Raw genomic sequence first — 20,500 nt, forward strand, 5'->3', positions numbered from 1 at the left:
TCAAGGCCTCCCTAGCATTAACATTCCACATTTCTACTAACAGTCTGTTTAAGGCAATTCAGCTTCTTTCTGGCATGCTCCTCAGACTTCTTCCAGCCTCTACCTACTGCCCAAGTCCAGAGCCACTTTTCCATTTTTAGGTATTTGTTACAGCAGCACCCCAAGTACCTAGAAGTCTTTGATGCCTACTTCGCTGCCAGATGACTTGAATATACTACTCGATTTGGAATTCACCCTTCTCCAGGGTCACTGCTTATTTCAAAGAGGTGAATTTACCTGTGCTAGGGTTTTCATACGGGGAGTGCTACCAGAACTACCACAGGATGAAAGTGGTGAGCCCACCACTGCAGAGAAGTTTTCTCAGCACCATAATTTAGAGGAATTCTTCTCAAAACAAGCCCTATTCCTTTTTCACTTACTAAAAATAACCTGGATAATGTATATCAGCCAGCTCCATTTCAAAAAGATTACCAGGGTAAAACAACTTTTTCATGGGTCAAAATCATCCTGAACATTGTAAATCAAAGGGCACTGTCCTGTTTTGGATTAACAAAACAGGAAAAACAACCAAACCTTGTAAAATTATTTGAAATTTTCTTGTTTTTATCATTTCAGTGCCTATAGATGCACATACAAAAACAACTGCCAGTTTTGCATATAATAGTCTTCCAAAATAGAGATTCCCATTAGGAGAGAATTAAACATCCAGGAAGGATGAACAGTATTTCATGTGGGCTATGTAGTGTTTTGCTTCATTGAGAGTCATTTTCATGAATTATTTTTACTACTGCAGGCATCTTAAATTTATAATCATCTCAAAAAGGATGTCACAATGAACAGACAACCATGTGTGAGGTCAGTCATTTTGCATGATGTACGTAATCAAAAAGTTTGAAATGTCTGTTTACTAACAAAGAATGTTTTCACTGAAAAAAACATACAAAAAAAAACAAAGACAAATCTCTGACGGTTATTTAGTTTGGGGCTCTACTTCTAAAATGTAAAGAAGTGATATTCTTCTCTCACATAGTGGGATGGATTAAAAATTACTCATTAAGCCGGGCGCAGTGGCTCAAGCCTGTAATCCCAGCACTTTGGGAGGCCGAGGCGGGCGGATCACGAGGTCAGGAGATCGAGACCATCCTGGCTAACACGGTGAAACCCCATCTCTACTAAAAGCTACAAAAAACTAGCTGGGCGTGGTGGTGGCGCCTGTAGTCCCAGCTACCCGGGAGGCTGAGGCAGGAGAATGGCATGAACCCAGGAGGCGGAGCTTGCAGTGAGCTGAGATCCGGCCACAGCACTCCAGCCTGGGTGACAGAGCGAGACTCCGTCTCAAAAAAAAAAAAAAAAAAAATTACTCATTAAGCTTTATTTAGCTGTAACAATCCCATGAGTTAATCAGTAAGCCGGGTCATAAATTCAGGCGTTTTCCATGGGGATTCTCTTGAGTTATGAAGGAGAACACAATGGAAGACACTGGCTCCTACACAAGGAGTCATGGCCACCACAGCACGACATCCTCTGAGAATTCGGGGCTAAGTCCAGGTGCCACAGGTAAAAGAAACAGTGAGGCACCCAATGATCTGTCTAACTCTTACAGCACACAACGACAAATGCAATAATTTGTGTTTTTCTGCTGAAATTTTTCTTTAAAAAAAAAGTATTACTGGATACTTCTAATGCCATAAAAAGCAATAAAACAGACATATAATAATTTGCATCAGATAATGCAAGATTAAAAATAAATTCCAAATGTCCTTACTAATAAAAATTTTAAGGTATATTTCTTATGGAGACAAGTCGCTAAAAAATTGTTCTTCACAAACTAGTAGCTAAGAATAGAAGATAAGCTTTAGACAGTCAGGTGTGTTAACATTCCAGTACTAAAACCACAACCAATTTAAACAGTCAGTCCCCTTTTTACTGGTAATTAATTTTCTTTAATTAAAAGATTTACAGATTCAAAAAATAAACTTTCCCTTGTGCAACAGTTTAAAATGGGGGAAAGTGGCATTCATTACCTCAAATGTCTTCTTTGAAAATCCCTTCTCTCTCTTTTTTTTTTTTTAAGTTTATGTCTTTTATTAACTCACACAGTTACTTGTCTTCTGGTTTGTTGAAGCAGTAGTCAGACAACATTTGCCACAATAATGTCCGTCAAAGTGACCTGCCATAAACACCCTAGCACCACATTCACCAGATGGGCACTCTCGACGAAGACAGCTCATTTTGCCATTCTCATCCACCTTCTAATACTTCAGGACAGCCAGCTTCACCTTCTTTCTCTTGTGCTTCTTCCTCTTGGGAGTGGGGTAAGGCTACTTCCTTTTCTTAGCACCACCAGGAAGTCTCAACACAAGATGAAGAGTGGGCTCCTTTTGAATGTTGTAGTCAGACAGTACATCCATCTTCCAGTTGCTTGCCAGCAAAGATCAGTCTCTGCTCATCAGGAGGAATTCCTTGCTTATCCTGGATCTTGGCCTTTACATTTTCTATTGTATCCATGGGTTCGACCTCGAGGGTGACAGTCTTCCCCGTAAGGATTTTATGAAAATCTGCGTTTTGGTGGCGGCTCCACCGCAGATGTCGGATGGAAAGGGAAGCTCCTTCTCTTCCTGTTTCTTAAGGAGTGTAAAAGAAAACTTCGAAAACGTGGTAGGGATTTAGAATCGCTTTGGTGGAATATGCTTCTTTCAAGTTGACTCATATTTCCCGTGAAACAACTATCATTCACAAATGTTCTGAAAATTATTAGAAGATTCAGAACTATGAATTATATTGCTAAAGTTGATGAAGGTCAGTCTATTTTACTTATTTGATGTGTCTAACAATAGCTAATGGAAATTAGTTTATAATCTATATAGGATTTCAAAATAGATTTAAAGATCACTACGTGTTGAAATGTTTAAAAGCTCATCAATGTTATTTGAACTTCATGAAAGAGAATACAAATTTTTAACATGAATCATCAATAGCTTATTAATTTTATTGATTATAATGAAAATATCACTGATAATAAAAGCAACTATGGAATTATAGGCAAAATTTATTTCTCCAGGTACATCCTTAATATTTTTTCTAAAATATTATAAAAACTTGTTTACAAATACATATATATGTATATACATATTTAATTATACATATACAATGAAAAACAAATCTGTATTCTTCTGCACTGAAGTCATCTGTGTGATCATTTTATTCCCAATGATTGAAGTATGAGATAAGAAGTTATAAATCTCTCAGAGATAAAGAGCATTCATCACCACCACACACACCACAGTTCTTGGAAAACACATGGCAAAGAACTGGTTAGAAAACACACGGGGGGCCGGAAGCAGTGACTCCAACCTGCAATCGCAGCACTCTGCAAGGCTGAGGGCTGAGACAAGCAGATTACTTGGGCCGAGGTGTTCAAGACCAGCCTAGGCAACACGGCAAAACTCCATTTCTACAAAAATTACAAAAAATTAGCCAGGTGTGGTGGCACGCCTATAGTCCCAGCTACTCAAGGGTGCTGAGGTAGGAGGATCACCTGAGCCCGGGAGGCGGAGGTTTCAGTGAGCCGAGATCACGCCACTGCACTCCAGCCTGGGTGACAAAGTGAGACCTTGTCTCAAAAAACAAAAACAAAAATAAAGACAAAACCAATAAACACCACACACACACACGCGCACGCGCGCGCGGACAGAAAAGAAGCACCGTACTTCGAGGCACACCACTGTTTATCTAAATCACAATGATTAATAACACAAGACATAATTAAGCTGCCTCACTGTATTAGTTTTTGGTGGAAAAATCAAGCATATGTTGAAATAAAACTAGAAGTGTCTTTATGATTTATCTATGAAACTGCGGGCAAATTATAACATTAACCTCTTTGATCCCTAAAACACTGTCTTCAAAATTCTACTTCAAAACTTTTAGATCCATCAATGGGGTAAAAGAGCCAAGCTCCTGACAACGTGCCAGCCCAGACATTAACGGGAAGAGACTGGCATACGTAAAAGCAAAGGGGCACGAAACACCATGGAGGCATAAAAAAGCACAATGGGATCAAGAAAATGCAATATATACCTTTTTGCCTCATTTATGGTTGGAGAAAAAGTATTTTGTGCTAGAAATAAAGTTGAGAGGTAAACAAATGCTTGATAACAAGGGGATACTGCAAAAATCAACAATCTAAGGAATGTGATTATTTTCCTAAAAGCAAAGGGAGTCTACACTGTTCAAGAGAATGCAATAATCAAGGTTATATTTTCCACAAGTCAGACTGGCAAATCACGACATAGAGAATACAGCTCTCAAGCACCACGGTGGGAATCCCGAGCCAAAACCCTGGGCAGCACTGTCCACCAGCACCTTCTGTGAGGGTGGGTGTTTTCTAATCTGTGCTGTCCGATAAGGCAGCCCCTGGCTACATGTGGCTACTGGGCACTTGAAATGTGGCTTGGGTAGCCGAGGATCTGAGTCTTGTGCTTCTATTTAATTTACTTTAAAACACACGTCACTGGTGGCTACCATGCAGGACACTGTAGCTTCAGGTTGCAGATACAGACAACCAAGTAGATGACGAGCCTGTTCCCCAAAATAGGGACAGAAAAAGGAGGCTCTTAAGAGGGAGAGATGTTGGACTCAACTTCAGACCCTGCGAGGGGACAGAAGAGAGGTCCCCAGGGACATCTCCTATTAAGCAGGTGCACTTGTGTCTGGAGCTCCAGAAAGTTACTTAAACTAAAGACACAAATGTGAGAGTCACTAAAATGTAGCTGAAGCCACTTGTATGAAAGAGATTGCCCAGAGGACCAAATAAAGAACTAAAAAACTAGGCTGGGCACAGGGGCTCACGCCTGTAATCCCAGCACTTTAGGAAGCTGAGGCAGGCGATCACCTGAAGTCAGGAGTTCGAGACCAGCCTGGCCAACATGGTGAAACGCTGTCTCTACTAAAAATACAAAAATTAGCTGGGCGTGGTGGTGGGTGTCTGTAATCCCAACTACTCGGAAGGCTGAGGTAGGAGAATCGCTTGAACCCTGGAGGTGGAGGTTGCAGTGAGCCGAGATCGCACCATTGCACTCCAGCCTGGGTGACAAGGCAAGACTGTGCCACAAACAAACAAATGACCCTAAAAAACTGAATACGAAAAGAAGTTTAGGAAACAGTGAAAAAGAGGAAAAAAGAACCCACAAAAGAAACCGAGAAGCCCAAGTAAAGGAGAAATCACATGAATATGGTGTCTATGAAAGAAGCGGGAAAAGAGGAAAAAAGAACCCACAAAAGAAACCGAGAAGCCCAAGTAAAGGAGAAACCACATGAATATGGTGTCTATGAAAGAAGCGGGTGAAAGAGGGTCAGGAAAAGGAAGGACGAGGAACGTCAAATACACACAAAGGCCAGGAATGCCGCGGGGCTGAGTGGGCACCGCAGGCCTCACCTAAGCAGGGGCACAAATGCAGTCAGTGAGACACTGAAACAGGACCCACTAAAAATCCCAAGCACGCCAGGATGAGAGTCCAACACTCTTCTAACAGGCTGTCTTTGGTAGCCTACTTTCTTATTTTAGTCGTCTGACACTGCAGTAGAGCCTTTATTTTTTGCCCCCTTACAATACAGCCAGTGAATATTTACTCATATTTTAAAATAGTGGATATTAAAAACGTTACATCCAAATTTCCACGTCCAATAATATATCTAAAATTTCCTCTCACAAAAGGAGCTGGCAATTCTTTTATTACTTAACCAATTTTAAAATATTAAGTCATTCACCTAATCCAAAACTCAAAGTGATACAAAAATAGTGCACTCAGAAGAGCACGTCTGCTCCAGCCCCAGCTTCCTCGGCATATTCAGACACAAGCGTTCACTTTCATGAGTTTCTTGTATATGCTTCCAAGTTTCTTTATGCATTATGAATATATATTCTTATTTTTTCCATCCTTCTTACAGGAAAAGCTGGTTCTTCTATGTACTGTCCTGTGTCTTCCCTGTTTTCACATCTGCATCAGTCTCGGAAATCTTTCCATGTCAGGGTACAAAGGTCTCCACATTCATTTGTACACCCTGACAATCAGTGTTAAACAGAAATTAAATGGCAAATCCTAACTCTGAAAATAAAAGGGACTAACATTAATCAGTGAGGGCTCGAGAATGAGTTATCAGCCTGGGAACATACTAATCTTTTAAATACTTTTTGAAAAAAATCAAAATTGAAAGCAGTTAAAATCTGTAACAGTCAAAGTAAGCCTATTTGCTCTCTCTAAATACAAGAACCTAATATGTTTAAGCCATAAATAAAATTCCTAGAGTAGTTTCTTAGAGGAAATAGGTGCTGTACTCATAAAATCAAGCCTACACAGAAAGTTCCTTCACCCATTAAACACCTTTTGGAAGCAGTTCTCTAGTAAACCTCAGACCAGGGCAGTGATGCATTTCAATCCAGCAATTACTATCCACAGCAATGGGCTGTCTGCTACAATAAAAGCAAGTGTCCTGGTTCAGCTGCTACGATCCTCAGATCTCACATCCTGCTCTCATGCAATTAGCCCGCAAAGAGCTAATGACCTAATCTAGGAGCCACAGTTTCACTGACATCCACTTCCTCCGATGGTAATAAACACCAGTGAGTGAAGACAGCACCTCATTAGTTGGCTACATTAGTGTTTACAAGGCCATTTCAACCGATGGGTTCCTTACTTACAGTTCATTTCAAAGAATGCTTTCCTAACCAACCGAAATCACTCTTCATATGATGGGATGGCATTTTATAACAAAGAGAATTCTGTAGGGTAACATGAATTAATGTCAGACCTGCTTACTGACTGACAGCTTTTGCCTGTGCAACATCAGTCCCTTGGGTCCTGGCAGAACTACTACATATTTTACACTGTATCCAATTGAGCATTTTTCTGTTAAATTCTCAAGAAACCACTAACATATCACTCAAAATGGAGGGAAAGAAAACCGTTTAAGATTACTGTCACAATTTTCTAAGCACAAATTGGCCATATTTTTAACTTGCATGTTTTGTTTTGTCTGAACCAAAAGTTTATTTCAAAGGCTGAAAAGCAAAAATTTATTGTTAGGGATAAATTGTCAAGGACAATCTAATTAAAAGGGTACTAGGAAGGCTGGGTGTGGTGGCTCATGCCTGTAATCCCAGCACTTTGGGAGGCTGAGGCAGAAAGATCGCTTGAGCCCTGGAGTTTGAGACAGCCTGGTAAACATAGTGAGGCCCTGTCTCTACAAAAAATACAAAAAATTAGCCAGGTGTGGTGGTGCACGCCTATGGTCCCAGCTACTCAGGAGGCTGGGGTGAAAGGATCGCTTGAGCCCAGGAAGTGAAGGCTGCAGTGAGCTATTATCACATCACTGCACTCTGGGTAACAGAGTGAGATGCTGTCTGAAGAAAAACAAAACAAAACAAAACAAAAAATACCTCACAAAACACGAGTACTATGAAAAAAAGCCTAAAAAGATATGTAACACAGTGGTTCACTAATGCAGGTATGAGTCCAACCTTTCAAATGGGTGAATAAACTCACATTCGTAAGGTACTACAGAAAATATTACACATAGGGTACTTCAGAGCGTCACAGGCCAGGAAAAGGTCTCAGTATTTGTTGGTTTGGAAAAGAAAAACACGAACGATTTTTTATGAAACGCTTGGACAGTAGAATATCCTACATCAAGCTCTACCAGAAAAGAGCAGATGAAACTTAAGAGGAGAGCAATTCCCAGGGAGGAAGGTACGTTCTCTGGCTGGCGCCCCCTGGCACAGACACCCACGGATACTTGCCTGACTTTGGGCACCATCATGCGGTGCTGCACCATCAGCGTGTGGCAGACGGAGGCCATGGTGGTGAAGACCTCCTCGCTTGCAGAGTCCCTCCACACCAGGTTGAGCAGGGTGTTGGTCTGCTGCTTTGTGTCCAGCTTCTTCAGACATTCCTCTGTTATGTATGATACTGACAGTCTGCCGTCCTCCTAGAACATACCAGAACAACCAGTCTCCATAAATGTGCTCAACTGGAACGTCCTCTACACTACAAACGTATAGGAAATCACATTCTTCTTCAGGCAAAGGAAGATAGGCATCATCTCAAAATTATCCACATCACTATAAACTTAGTGTGAAATCCTCTAGGGATCCAGTCAACGGTAGCGTCCATTTTGCCTAACACAGTAACAAACTGTGAATACCCGGATTTTACCCATGATAACAGTAGCTTCAGTATTTACATTTCAAAAAAAATTCATTTCCTTTTTTTTTTTTTTTTTGAGACGGAGTCTCGCTCTGTCACCTGGGCTGGAGTGCAGTGGCCGGATCTCAGCTCACTGCAAGCTCCGCCTCCCAGGTTCATGCCATTCTCCTGCCTCAGCCTCCCGAGTAGCTGGGACTACAGGCGCCCGCCACCTCGCCTGGCTAGTTTTTTGTATTTTTCAGTAGAGACGGGGTTTCACAGTGTCAGCCAGGATGATCTCGATCTCCTGACCTCGTGATCCGCCCGTCTCGGCCTCCCAAAGTGCTGGGATTACAGGCTTGAGCCACCTCACCCGGCCATTTCCTATTTTTTTTTAGAGCCAGTTGTACTAAGACAAGCGGACATAGTGAAACTATTATCATCTGATGGCATTTTCATTTTCATTGGAGATCACCGTTTAAGCAAAGTAAGTGAGAGTACTAAATTTAAAAAAAATTTTTTTTTTTGACAGTCTTGCTCTGTCACCCAGACCAGACTGAGTGGCACAATCTCGGCTACTGCAACCTCTACCTCCCGGATTCAAGCAATTCTCCCACCTCAGCTTCCCAAGTAGCTGGGACTCGCCTGCCTCCACACCCAGCTAATTTTTGTATTTTTAGCAGAGACAGGGTTTCACCATGTTGGTCAGGCTGGTCTTGAACTCCTAACCTCAAGTGATCCAGCCGCCTCAGCCTTCCAAAGTGCTGAGATTATAGGTATGAGCCACTGCTCCCAGCCTATTAAAGAACTTTTTAAAATCAAAGGCTATACAAAATAAATCTATTTTATATCTTAATCTCTCCAGAAGATTTGATTCGCCAAATAAAACCCAAGCCAATCTATGCAATTTACTCATTTGGGGCAGTAACCAAAGATACATACTTTTTTTCATATATATGTGTATATATGAATATATATATGAATGTGAATATACACATAACATTGGGTATTGCTGACGGTACTGTTTGGATGAATACAATTTATGTAATTTATAATAACTTACCAAACACTGCTTTATAGATAAAAGCAGTAAATTCATCTGTCAAACATGAATCTTTAACATAAAGCCTAATAAAAGGTATGTCAGAATGAGAGAGTAATCCTAGCACTACTATTTTTGTAGTGTACAATTTTAAAATAAATTATACATAAGCTACAAGTGAACAGATTATACAGAAACCTAAAGGCAAAAGAGCTTATCAAGGGAGAACTCTGACCTTGGAAAAATCTCATACAATCACATTAGGTTTTATATAATTAAGTGCCGTGGGAAAGAAAAGGCAACACAGAAACATACACGTAAGAGACCTGGCAAAGAAAGAATGACTTGGAGTGAACCCTACGAGTGCCCGGCTCAAAACAGGGTCTTTAGTTCTCAGCCCAAATGTGGACAACACCCAAGGCAAAGGAAGAATGAAGAGAATAAACTAAAAAAGGAAATTAAAGTATAAAGTTATATAATACACAGACCTTAAAACCCTTAAAAAAGAATATAAAGTAGAGTAAAATTTTCTACAGTTCTAAATAATTTTAAAAATCAAGAAACCGATCCCACTTCTTAAATGTTCAAAGTGTAAGCACAAGCAAGAGAGCCTGCAGGTTCTTTCCTGGTCCTCATGCTCTGCCTTCGTCGTGTTTGCACACCCACAGCGAGGAAAAACTCTTTCCTCTCTCGCTGAGAAAGCCCACAGCCTCATCTTCACATGAATACAAAATACACTGTGTACAAATAAGGGTTTAACTCACAAATTCTATGGAAGGTAACTATTTAATAACTTTCTTCCAAAAACAAAAATTTTATCTACATTACATCTACAGAACCCACTTTTTATAACCATACAAAAAAAAAAAAGAAAAAGAATACTTATTGGTGTACGGTTTGGACAGATCCAACAGTTCCAGCATCCACTATCCACTATAAAAAGAGCTTCACCCCTTTGTAATCAGCCTGCCCCTCAGCCATGAGCTCTGGCAGTGAATATTATCTGTTCCTTTCTTCATTTCTTATTTAAAAACAAAAAAATCAAGCCCTGAGCTTACTTCTCGATCCTTTTCTTATTGTTGCGATCTCTTTCATTCAATGCTGGTGAAGCTCTTTGCCCAGGAAGGTGCGGCACTGCACTGACACACCCATTTCACAATATTTTAAAAATTTACTTCACCTGGAAGCCAAGACCCTCTCAAGTATATTTTGTGATTACACTTAGTAGTAATCAATATAAAACTCCTTAATGAAAAAATAACTTATGATAGCTATACCTCAAGCCATTTCAATTGCTTAAGACCAAAAAAAGTCATTGGCAGTTAAATTCTTTAAGTAAAACACAAATTATATATGCATGTATATATAATTTTAGTTTTATTCCTTGAAAATATACTGTAAACTCAATAATAAGGAAGAAAAGAGGTAAGAACTTTAAAGTAATTTTTAAATAAACAACATTTATCCTCTATAAAATTAGCAGGATTTAATGGAAGACACTACCCAGTGTTCACAGGATAGGGTAAAAAGGAACTTTTTGACCCAACAATTTCACTTCTAGAAAATATTTCCTAATAACTAAGTTAACATACAGTATAATCCTATTTTGCCTAAAAAACCAAACACAAAGCTATGTGTCTCCATTTATACTTCCATAAACGTACTAAGAAAGCGGTGGAAGAGACTGTTTCCAATCATCACAAACTGCGGCAAGGCGGCTGAAGGGGCTTCTCCGTCGAGGCTGCTTGAGGGTCTGACTCGTGTAACTGAAACTATAGGTGGACAGACAGCTAGAAGATCCCATGGGGCCGCTTGCATCGCAGGCCTCAGATGCAGGGCACGGGGCTTACCGGGCTTGAGGGCTTGTCGGCTTCTTCACTCTCCTCCTCGGAGTCACTGGCTGAGTCGTGACAGCTCGCGCTGGCAGGAGAGACTGGTAACTGAGAGAGGAAGGTCTGCAGCACCCGCAAATACACCAGCAGCCCTTCCTCAGAGAGGGCCCCTTTGTAAAACAATCAGTTAAAACGTATTTTAGTTAAACATTATTATTATTATTTTTTTTTTTGAGGCGGAGTCTCGCTCTGTTGCCCGGACTGGAGTGCAGTGGCCGGATCTCAGCTCACTGCAAGCTCCGCCTCCCGGGTTTACGCCATTCTCCTGCCTCAGCCTCCCGAGTAGCTGGGACTACAGGCTACTAGCCGCCACCTCGCCCGGCTAGTTTTTGTATTTTTAGTAGAGACGGGGTTTCACCATGTTAGCCAGGATGGTCTCGATCTCCTGAACTCGTGATCCACCCGTCTCGGCCTCCCAAAGTGCTGGGATTACAGGCTTGAGCCACCGCGCCCGGCCAAACATTATTTTTTAAAATGGAAAACGACGCCATTTTTCCTCAGATGGAGAGAGGCATTTTTGACCAGATCTTATTTTTAAAATTCTAACTGTGTTATAATAGGAAACATATTTAGATTTTGTCCCCGTTCATGTCAGAAAGCACCTACAACTCTTGGAATTTCCTGTAAGGTAAGTGTCTCCTGTTATTCATAGCCAGCCCTTTGTGATCATACTTGAGTTTATGCACTGAAGTGACTTATGGTGAGGCCATCTAGGGGACTCAGAATGGGGCTTTTCACCAGAAAAACGCAGTGATCAGAGAGTTGGAACGTTCAGCCCCACACACCAGCTTCCAAGGGGCTGTCTGTGGGGAGGGACACTGGAGAAGCAGCACCATAAAACTCAACAGGAAGACACAATGAGCTGAACACAGGGAGGTGCTGAGAGCGTGCAGTGCCTGGAGAAGGCACGGAAGCTTGGCATTCCTGCACACCTCAGCTTCCCGAGTTCTGTGAGCTGTCCTAGTCAATTCCCAAACCCAAGGAGGGGCTGAGGAGCCCCCATTTTTGCAGGTTGGTCACAAGTATAGGTGACAACCTACTACTTGTAATCAGCCTCGGAAGTGGGTGTAGTCTTGCAGGACTAAGCCCTCAGATGATGCGATTTGACATTATCTCTGGGTGGACGGCATCAGAATTGAACTGAACTGTAGAATACCTAGTTGGTGTCCACTGCAGAACTGCTTGGTAAGTGGGAAAAAAAACCACACCCACATTTCTGCTCACAGAATTTTTCAGTGTTGAGTGAGAGAGTAAGAAAAACAGTTTGGGCTGGGCGCAGTGGCTCAAGCCTGTAATCCCAGCACTTTGGAAGGCCGAGGTGGGCAGATAATGAGGTCAAGAGATTGAGACCATCCTGGCCAACATAGTGAAACCCCGTCTCTGCTAAAAATATAAAAATTAGCTGGGTGTGGTGACGCGCGCCTGTAGTCCCAGCTATTCAGGAGGCTGAGGCAGGAGAATCACTTGAACCCGGGAGGCGGAGGTTGCAGTGAGCTGAGATGGAGCCACTGCACTCCAGCCTGGCAACAGAGCGAGACTCCGTCTCCCCTCCGCCCCTGCCCCACAACAAGTTTGGTTTTCGGGTTTTCCTGTATTTCTTTCATGAATAATTCATGCATGTATGTATGTATGTTTTCAAACATACTACAGGAAGATGTTGTTCTAGAAGAGGCACACTGGAAGTTTAGCAGAGGTAGGGAAACGGCCTGACTCACAGAAGAGCTTTCCCATTTAACTCCGTTAACTCTATTAAAATAATCCGTGTGGCCCCATAAGACATCTATATATGTCAGTCTTTTCCACTGTATCTGGAAAGTCTCCCCAGGAACGCTGCCCATACCACAGCCCTTCAGCAAATACACACTTCCAGGAGAGGCCCACCTTTCCATAACACCTGCCACCACATGGCCTTCTCTTGACTCATCTGCCAATGCTACCCATCTGTGTGTTCAGGTAAAAAAGATCTTGTATTTCATACCCAAATAATTTTCACCAACAGTTAAAACGAAATAGAAAAGCCAGGGCGCTCCACCACTCTTTCTTGAACATCTACTCTCTATTAACAACAGTGCATTCAGAAAGGGCTCATAAGGGAAAACGGTCTGTGCATCTGCTAGCGCCGGAATGATGAAATGAAAAATCTGATCTGTAAAAGGTGCTGCCAGAAACTCCTCTGTGAAGGCTGTAAAAACTTGTTGCCTGAAAAAGAAAAATAGAAGCTTTTTATAAAATCAAATTATACTGTCCACCCAAACCCTGATTAAAATAACCTTTCAAAATATCCTTCTAAAAAGATAAACTACTCTTCTAAATTAGCCAAGTTAACCATTTTAATATCAACTAGATCAACCTAAAGTACACTTAATGTCTTCTCTATTAAGGTAACTACCATGTTTTCATTAATTTTTGAGTTACTTAGAAAAGCAGGAAAATAGCCACGTTATCAGAATCACAAATTTATATTAGGCTACAGGCCAGAAAGAAAAAGTACACTTTCCTATAAACTAAACCAACACTAATCAAGTAAAAATCTGACTTTTAAGTCTATATTGAAAATCACATCCTATGTAAAAGTTACAATCAGATACAGATCTTGTGAAATGACAAAATCAAGAAATCCATTCCAGTCTCACCTCGCACCTTCCGGACAGGAGTTGTAAATAAAGTGCAATGGTTTTAGAACATTCTCTAGCAAAATTTTTGCTATAGGAACTCGAGATAAATCAGAATATTCAATACTTGATGGAAGCTTGCTGTTAATCAACAAATAGAGAGACCTATAATACCCTACAAGGAAAAACACACATTTAAAATTTTTTACATATTTTCTTGTAATAAGGGAAAAAACTTGCCAATTTTTAAATCCTTTTCACAATCTCTACAGGTCCAAACTTAAGTTAGTTCTTTAACGGTAAGGAAAACTAAATAAATATATAGGCAGCTGAAAGGTATATAAACCTCAAGTACCAGCAACTGTCAACTACAGCCAAGCTCATTTCACCTGTATACACTCATTTGGAAGGAAGTCTAAGATGTAATTATTTTAGTATATCATTAAGAGACTATTTTTAAAACCATTATCACAGCTAAAATAAATGAAGAGGAGTTCCTTAATGCCACAAATATCTAGTCAGTGTTCAAGTGTCCAATTGTCTCATGTTAGCAATTCTGTTTAACTAGTTTGCTTGCATCAGGAACTGAATAAGGACCAAATATTGTGATTTTATAATTTGTCCCTGATTTGTGCATTTTTTAAACACCATGTTGAACTCATAGAGTTGAACATATTGGTACGTTTCATTCCACTATAGTCCCGACCTCACACTGCTCCACCTGGGGCCCTGGGGTGGGCTTTAGGAGGCTCCTGAGCCCCAGGGTCACTGGTACTCCTGCGTCCCACCCTGCAATCAGCCTTTTCTCCAGGAACTCTTAAGCTCCTTTTAGAGGAGATGATGTACTTGGAGACCACAATCTGGGAACTGAAGAAGTTAACAGTTTAAAGGCAACTTATACGTAAACTGAAACAACTTTCAGAACCTCTTAAAATTTCCAGCCTATGCTGGCCGGGCGCGGTGGCTCAAGCCTGTAATCCCAGCACTTTGGGAGGCCGAGGCGGGCGGATCACAAGGTCAGGAGGTCGAGACCATCCTGGCTAACACAGTGAAACCCTGTCTCCACTTAGAAAATACAAAAAAAAAATTAGCCGGGCGAGATGGCGGCGCCTGTAGTCCCAGCTACTCGGGAGGCTGAGGCAGGAGAATGGCGTGGACCCGGGAGGCGGAGCTTGCAGTGAGCTGAGATCCGGCCACTGCACTCCAGCCTGGGCGACAGAGCGAGACTCCGTCTCAAAAAAAAAAAAAAAAAAAAAAAAAAAAAAAAAAAAAAATTTCCAGCCTATGCTTTTGATAGGAACTCTGGGTGGGGGGCAGTGAACATAAACTCTGGGTATCAAGAGTGATCCAAATAATATATTCTTTCAGAATCATTTACTCCATTTTTATAGAATAAGAACAACGTTCAAGTGCAATTCTTGAGTATCTCATCATATACAAGCATATTTGGTAGCACATTAAAAACAATCCATCTGCGTGGGCTGTTTTTGAAACAGTCCTACACAGCTTCATATTTGAGTGAAGATCACTAAACAACGCATACTCAGTACTTTATCATTAGACCCACTTTGTAACTACCCCGTCAAATGTCAAACGCAGTGTATACTGATAACTAGTGAAACTCAATATGAAAGCTTGAAAGCTCTTTTGCTATGAAACTAAAAAGATAAAAATCTGTAATCCCAGCACTTTGGGAGGCTGAGAAGGGCGGATCACGAGGTCAGGAGATCGAGACCATCCTGGCTAACACAGTGAAACCCCATCTCTACTAAAAAACACAAAAAACTAGCCGGGCGAGGTGGCAGGCGCCTGTAGTCCCAGCTACTCAGGAGGCTGAGGCAGGAGAATGGCGTGAACCCGGAAGGCGGAGCTTGCAGTGAGCTGAGATCCAGCTACCGCACTCCAGCCTGGGCGGCAGAGCGAGACTCCGCTCAAAAAAAAAAAAAAAAAAAAAAAAATACATCGAGACTTTAAAAAACTGACTAACGTAACTAACAATGTAACGTAACTAACACTGCACATACTGAACAGACGGACAACATGACAGAGGTTCTGTCGCAAAGGTTAAAAAGCTTCACGGCACATAACGTGCAATAACAATACAAATAATTATACTACAATTTAAAAAGGCTAAAATTTTATAGACTGTTAGGAAGTAAAACAACTGCTGTACCAGAGAAGATGCTAGAAGCAGCAGTTTCTGTGGAAGATTTTAAAGCATTTCTTCTATTGGGACACATTTCAAATAATGCATATTTCTTAACTATCTTCCTTACAATTTTAGAAAACAAGTACAAATTCTCGAATGCTCAGTCTTAAAACAGTATATATGTCAACTAATACAATGAACCACTTTTAATTATTAGTTTTTTTTTTTTTTTTGAGACGGAGTCTGGCTCTGTCGCCCAGGCTGGCGTGCAGTGGCCGGATCTCAGCTCACTGCAAGCTCTGCCTCCCGGGTTCATGCCATTCTCCTGCCTCAGCCTCCCGAGTAGCTGGGACTACAGGCGCCCGCCACCTCGCCCGGCTAGTTTTTTGTATTTTTAGTAGAGACGGGGTTTCACAGTGTTAGCCAGGCTGGTCTCGATCTCCTGACCTCGTGATCCGCCCGTCTCGGCCTCCCCACAGTGCTGGGATTACAGGCTTGAGCCACCACGCCCGGCCAGTTATTAGTTTTTAAAAGATCAAATTCCACAACTTTCAGTTTACTTTTAATTAACTCAGAATACTGTTTCCCTAAGTTTTCAACAAACTAAGGTGTCTAAAAAATAGTAATATGCCAAGCAGAAGGGTTGAAATAAATATGAATTTACTTTCTGCAGTTTTAACAGAGGACCAAGTGGTCCACATTTCAAGTCTGCTAGATGTAACCTAGACTATGACTTCAAATGAACAAAAGCACAGCTACTTATAATTCTATCTGTAGCCATAGCTTTCTAGACCTCCCTTCACAACTAGTCTCGCACACATTTTTAATGCTGACAAATATTTCTCAAGTCCAGGAGTCCTGAAGTGCTTGCGTTTCTACCTATGAGGATGTTGGAACCGAAAGTTTGTTTTAGGATTTATACTGCTCATTTCATAAAAGCTTAAAAATCATGTTTATTTCATACCTTTTCTCCAAAAAGTGTCACTAATGTGTCCTCAAGGGTCTCAGACATAGTTCATTATAGCTTCTACAATGTAGTCATTTTAGGAGCATTATCAATGTATTAAAACTTTAGCACTGAGTTAGAAAATTCAAACTAAATATCCTATTCTCTTCTACTGAATTAACGTGAGAGGACATCATTCTTGGAAGAAAACTCATTTAACAAAATTTACTTTTTCATAAGGCTCTTGGAGTGATGTTCAACTCATACATTGGTGGCACTACCTTTCCCATTCACTCAGAATGACCAGGAGGCGGTAAGAGCCCTTCCTGCTCAGGTGAAGGACTTGTACTGGAACAAGGACTTGTAAAGAACAAGTGATTATGCTACCTTTGCACGGTCAGGGTACCGCGGCCGTTAAACATGTGTCACTGGGCAGGCAGTGCCTCTAATATTAGTAATGCTAGAGGTGATGTTTTCGGTAAACAGGCGGGGTTAGGTTTGCCGAGTTCCTTTTACTTTTTTTAACCTTTCCTTGAGAGCATGCCTGTGTTGGATTAACAGTATGAGTAATACTGGCCTGTTTATATTTATTAGTACTGGGCTGTTAAGTATCGGTGAAGGTTTTCGATCTGATTTAGGCTTATGCGTAGGAGAACATATTCATGCTACTAATGCTAGCATTATTGCTTCTATGACATAATAGATTAATCCAACGTAATGTGAGGAGTTCAGTGAGATGTTTGGGGTTTCTTCAGGTAACTGACGTTGAGCTTGAACGCTTTCTTAATTGATGGCTGCTTTTGGGCCAACTATGGGGGTTAGGCTTTTTACTCTCTATATAAAGTTTTTTCCTAGTGTCTAAAGAGCGGTCCCTCTTTAGACTAACAATTAAGCTTACAGGGGGACTGATGGTTCTGTGGGTAAGCTTAAGGCTGAACTAAGATTCTATCTTGGATAACCAGCTATCGCCAGGCTCGGTAGGCTTATCACCTCTACCCAGAAATCTTCCCACTATTTTGCTACATAGACGGGTGCGCTCTTTCAGCTGTTTTTGGGTAGCTCGTCTGGTTTCGGGGTATTTGGCTTTAGTTCTCTTTGCGAAATGATCTCTAGTTAGCTCATTATGCAGAAGGTATAGGGGTGAGTCCTTGCTATTTTGTGCTTGGTTAATTTTTTTTTTCATCTTTCCCTTGCGGTACTGTATCTATGGCGCCAAAGTAAAATTTTCTATCTCCTATACTTTTATATTTGTGAATGGTTTAATATATATTAATTTGGTAGTAGTATTGGTTGGGTTTTTGGGCTAGTATTAGCTCAAGGCAATCAAGTGATGTTGATGTCTTCCGGGTGTAAGCCGGATGCTTTGTGTTGAGCTATGCCTTGATTTATCCAAGTGCACCTTCCAGTACAAGTGTGCTGCACTGCAGACACAAATCTTGGATGACAGGACAACTGATGAAAGTATACGTCAGTTCTGTTCATTTCCAAGCAAAAGAAAAAGGCAAAGAGAGTAGCATGTTTCTGAATTTTCAGAGTGGGTGGAGCCAAGGACAGATGCTGGAATCTGGGACTCTGGTGGGCACCTGTGGATGGAGCACAAGGCGTCTGGGACACCAGTGCCACTCTGACACTGAGACTGAGTGCACAGGCTCACAGCAGCAGGCTGGCCTCTGCTCACTCCCCATCAGGAGGCTGAGCCACAGTTCTCACCCTGCCTGTTACTCACCATTGTGAATCATGCAGTGCAAAATCTGTTCAGTCACTGACACCACATAGCTAGCATCTTGTAAAACAGGCAAGTAAGTCTCCTCAGACGAAAACACTTCAAGCATTCTCATTGGAAGCGCAACATTCAAACTGTCATCATTACAGTTTTGCAGCAACCTGTAAAAATGAAAGAAAGTATTCACATACTGCCTGAATGGCAAAATGTCACTAGTTTCCCCAAGTTACTCTCAGTGACAATGGTTAAGAAACTATTCCAGGCCGGGCGCGGTGGCTCAAGCCTGTAATCCCAGCGCTTTGGGAGGCCGAGACGGGCGGATCACGAGGTCAGAAGATCGAGACCATCCTGGCTAACATGGTGAAACCCCGTCTCTACTAAAAAATACAAAAAACTAGCCGGGTGAGGTGGCGGGCGCCTGTAGTCCCAGCTACTCGGGAGGCTGAGGCAGGAGAATGGCGTAAACCCGGGAGGCGGAGCTTGCAGTGAGCTGAGATCCGGCCACTGCACTCCAGCCCGGGCGACAGAGCGAGACTCCGTCTCAAAAAAAAAAAAAAAAAAAAAAAAAAAGAAACTATTCCAGTACAAGAGTATCTCTGAAAAAAGGGACATCTTACAGATAGACAGGGAAATATCCAACTAACATTCAGTCATTCAGACAGTTTTTAAAAGAATTCTCGTTAAATTGTCTGGCACTAAGTTCACAGACAAGAAAAATGGACAGTGGAGAAACGAACATGAAAAATTAAAGATTACAAAACACTATAAGAAGTATTATAATCCATGAATTGTACCAATAAGCTGCATTTAATCAAACTGAGATACGAATCTCTTTAACAGTGCATATCATCTCCTTAAAGATGCTTTTGAGACTTTCCATGCCTGCAATATCCCCCAAATAGAACAATGATATATTTCTGATCCTAAGTCAACTCCCATTTTGACTAAGGCTTCCCTTCTTACTATGAGAAGAACTGCAGGCAGAAGGGAAGGCTTAGTTATCCATTTAAAGAGGGCAGTACAATAAGTCTGGACCGGTCACACCAATCAAGACACAGAACACATCTGTCACCCACAAAAGTTTCTTCTTGGTTGTCTCTAGTCCATTCCTCCCTTTTTCTCCCCTACTCTAATCCTTTTTTCTATCAAAAACTTTGTCTAACACCGAACTTATTTTCAGATTTATCCTGTTGTCTCCACAATGTATTTTATAGCTATTTTTCCTTTTTTTAAAAAAACAGAATCCATCTAATCACACATCACCTTTAATGAGGGACCCAGGAGGCTGTTTGGTGCCTCACTGAAACTGACTTCTCTATGTGACAAAAGCATTCTGCCCTGCCAGGAGGCGAATAACGTGCAGGGCTCTGGGTGGGGTGTGTCTACGCAGCTCATCTGCTTACTGCAGGCTGCCTTCTGTCTTGATAGAGCCGCAAAGCCCAGGAGAGACAGGGGGTAGGACACCCCTGCCCAGCGGGCAGGACACCCAGCAAGACCTTGTTTTGCTTTTGCCCTTTTCACAACTTTCTCCTCAGCACCACACTGGTGTCTCCTGAGGGGTGTAGGAGTGCAGGAGGAGTGAGGCTACACATAACAAGCGGATAGCCACAAAGGGCGGTGGCGGGCAGTGGGAGAGCCTCTTGTCAACCCGGAAAGTCAGCAGCATGTGTGCTGCTGATCCCATGTGAGAGAGAAACCTGATGATGCAACAGGGAAAAGTGTTGGAATGGTGCCTCGAGTGAGAGACACCACAGGATGTAGCTCCAGGGTTATGGGGACAGCCTTGGATGGGAAAAGGACATCCATATTGTCAAGAGACAACCCACTTAAAAAAGTGAAAGATTTGAGCAGACTCTTGAAGAATAGCCATGTGAGTGACCAGTATGCTCCTGAAAAACACCCACCATCATTAGTGATCCAGGAAATACAAATTCCAATCACAATAAAATACAA

The 20,500-nt window shown here is 41.7% G+C and overlaps 1 protein-coding gene and 1 pseudogene across 1 annotated transcript in view; both read right to left on the bottom strand.

The window, feature by feature from the left end:
- LOC104671760 (ubiquitin-protein ligase E3C) overlaps positions 1–20,500 on the bottom strand; it is a 108,573-nt gene that overhangs the window by 77,939 nt on the left and 10,134 nt on the right. The window contains exons 4-8 of the mRNA XM_030932288.1: positions 18,551–18,708; positions 13,751–13,904; positions 13,096–13,316; positions 11,076–11,227; positions 7,799–7,986 (exon numbers count right to left, since the gene is read on the bottom strand). Coding sequence (XP_030788148.1) covers positions 7,799–7,986; positions 11,076–11,227; positions 13,096–13,316; positions 13,751–13,904; positions 18,551–18,708 — 873 coding nt within the window. The remainder of the gene's footprint in view (positions 1–7,798; positions 7,987–11,075; positions 11,228–13,095; positions 13,317–13,750; positions 13,905–18,550; positions 18,709–20,500) is intronic.
- LOC115898309 lies at positions 1,926–4,093 on the bottom strand (annotated as a pseudogene).

The sequence above is a fragment of the Rhinopithecus roxellana genome, chromosome 6, assembly GCF_007565055.1.
Source record: "Rhinopithecus roxellana isolate Shanxi Qingling chromosome 6, ASM756505v1, whole genome shotgun sequence".
In the NCBI taxonomy this organism is placed as follows: domain Eukaryota; kingdom Metazoa; phylum Chordata; class Mammalia; order Primates; family Cercopithecidae; genus Rhinopithecus; species Rhinopithecus roxellana.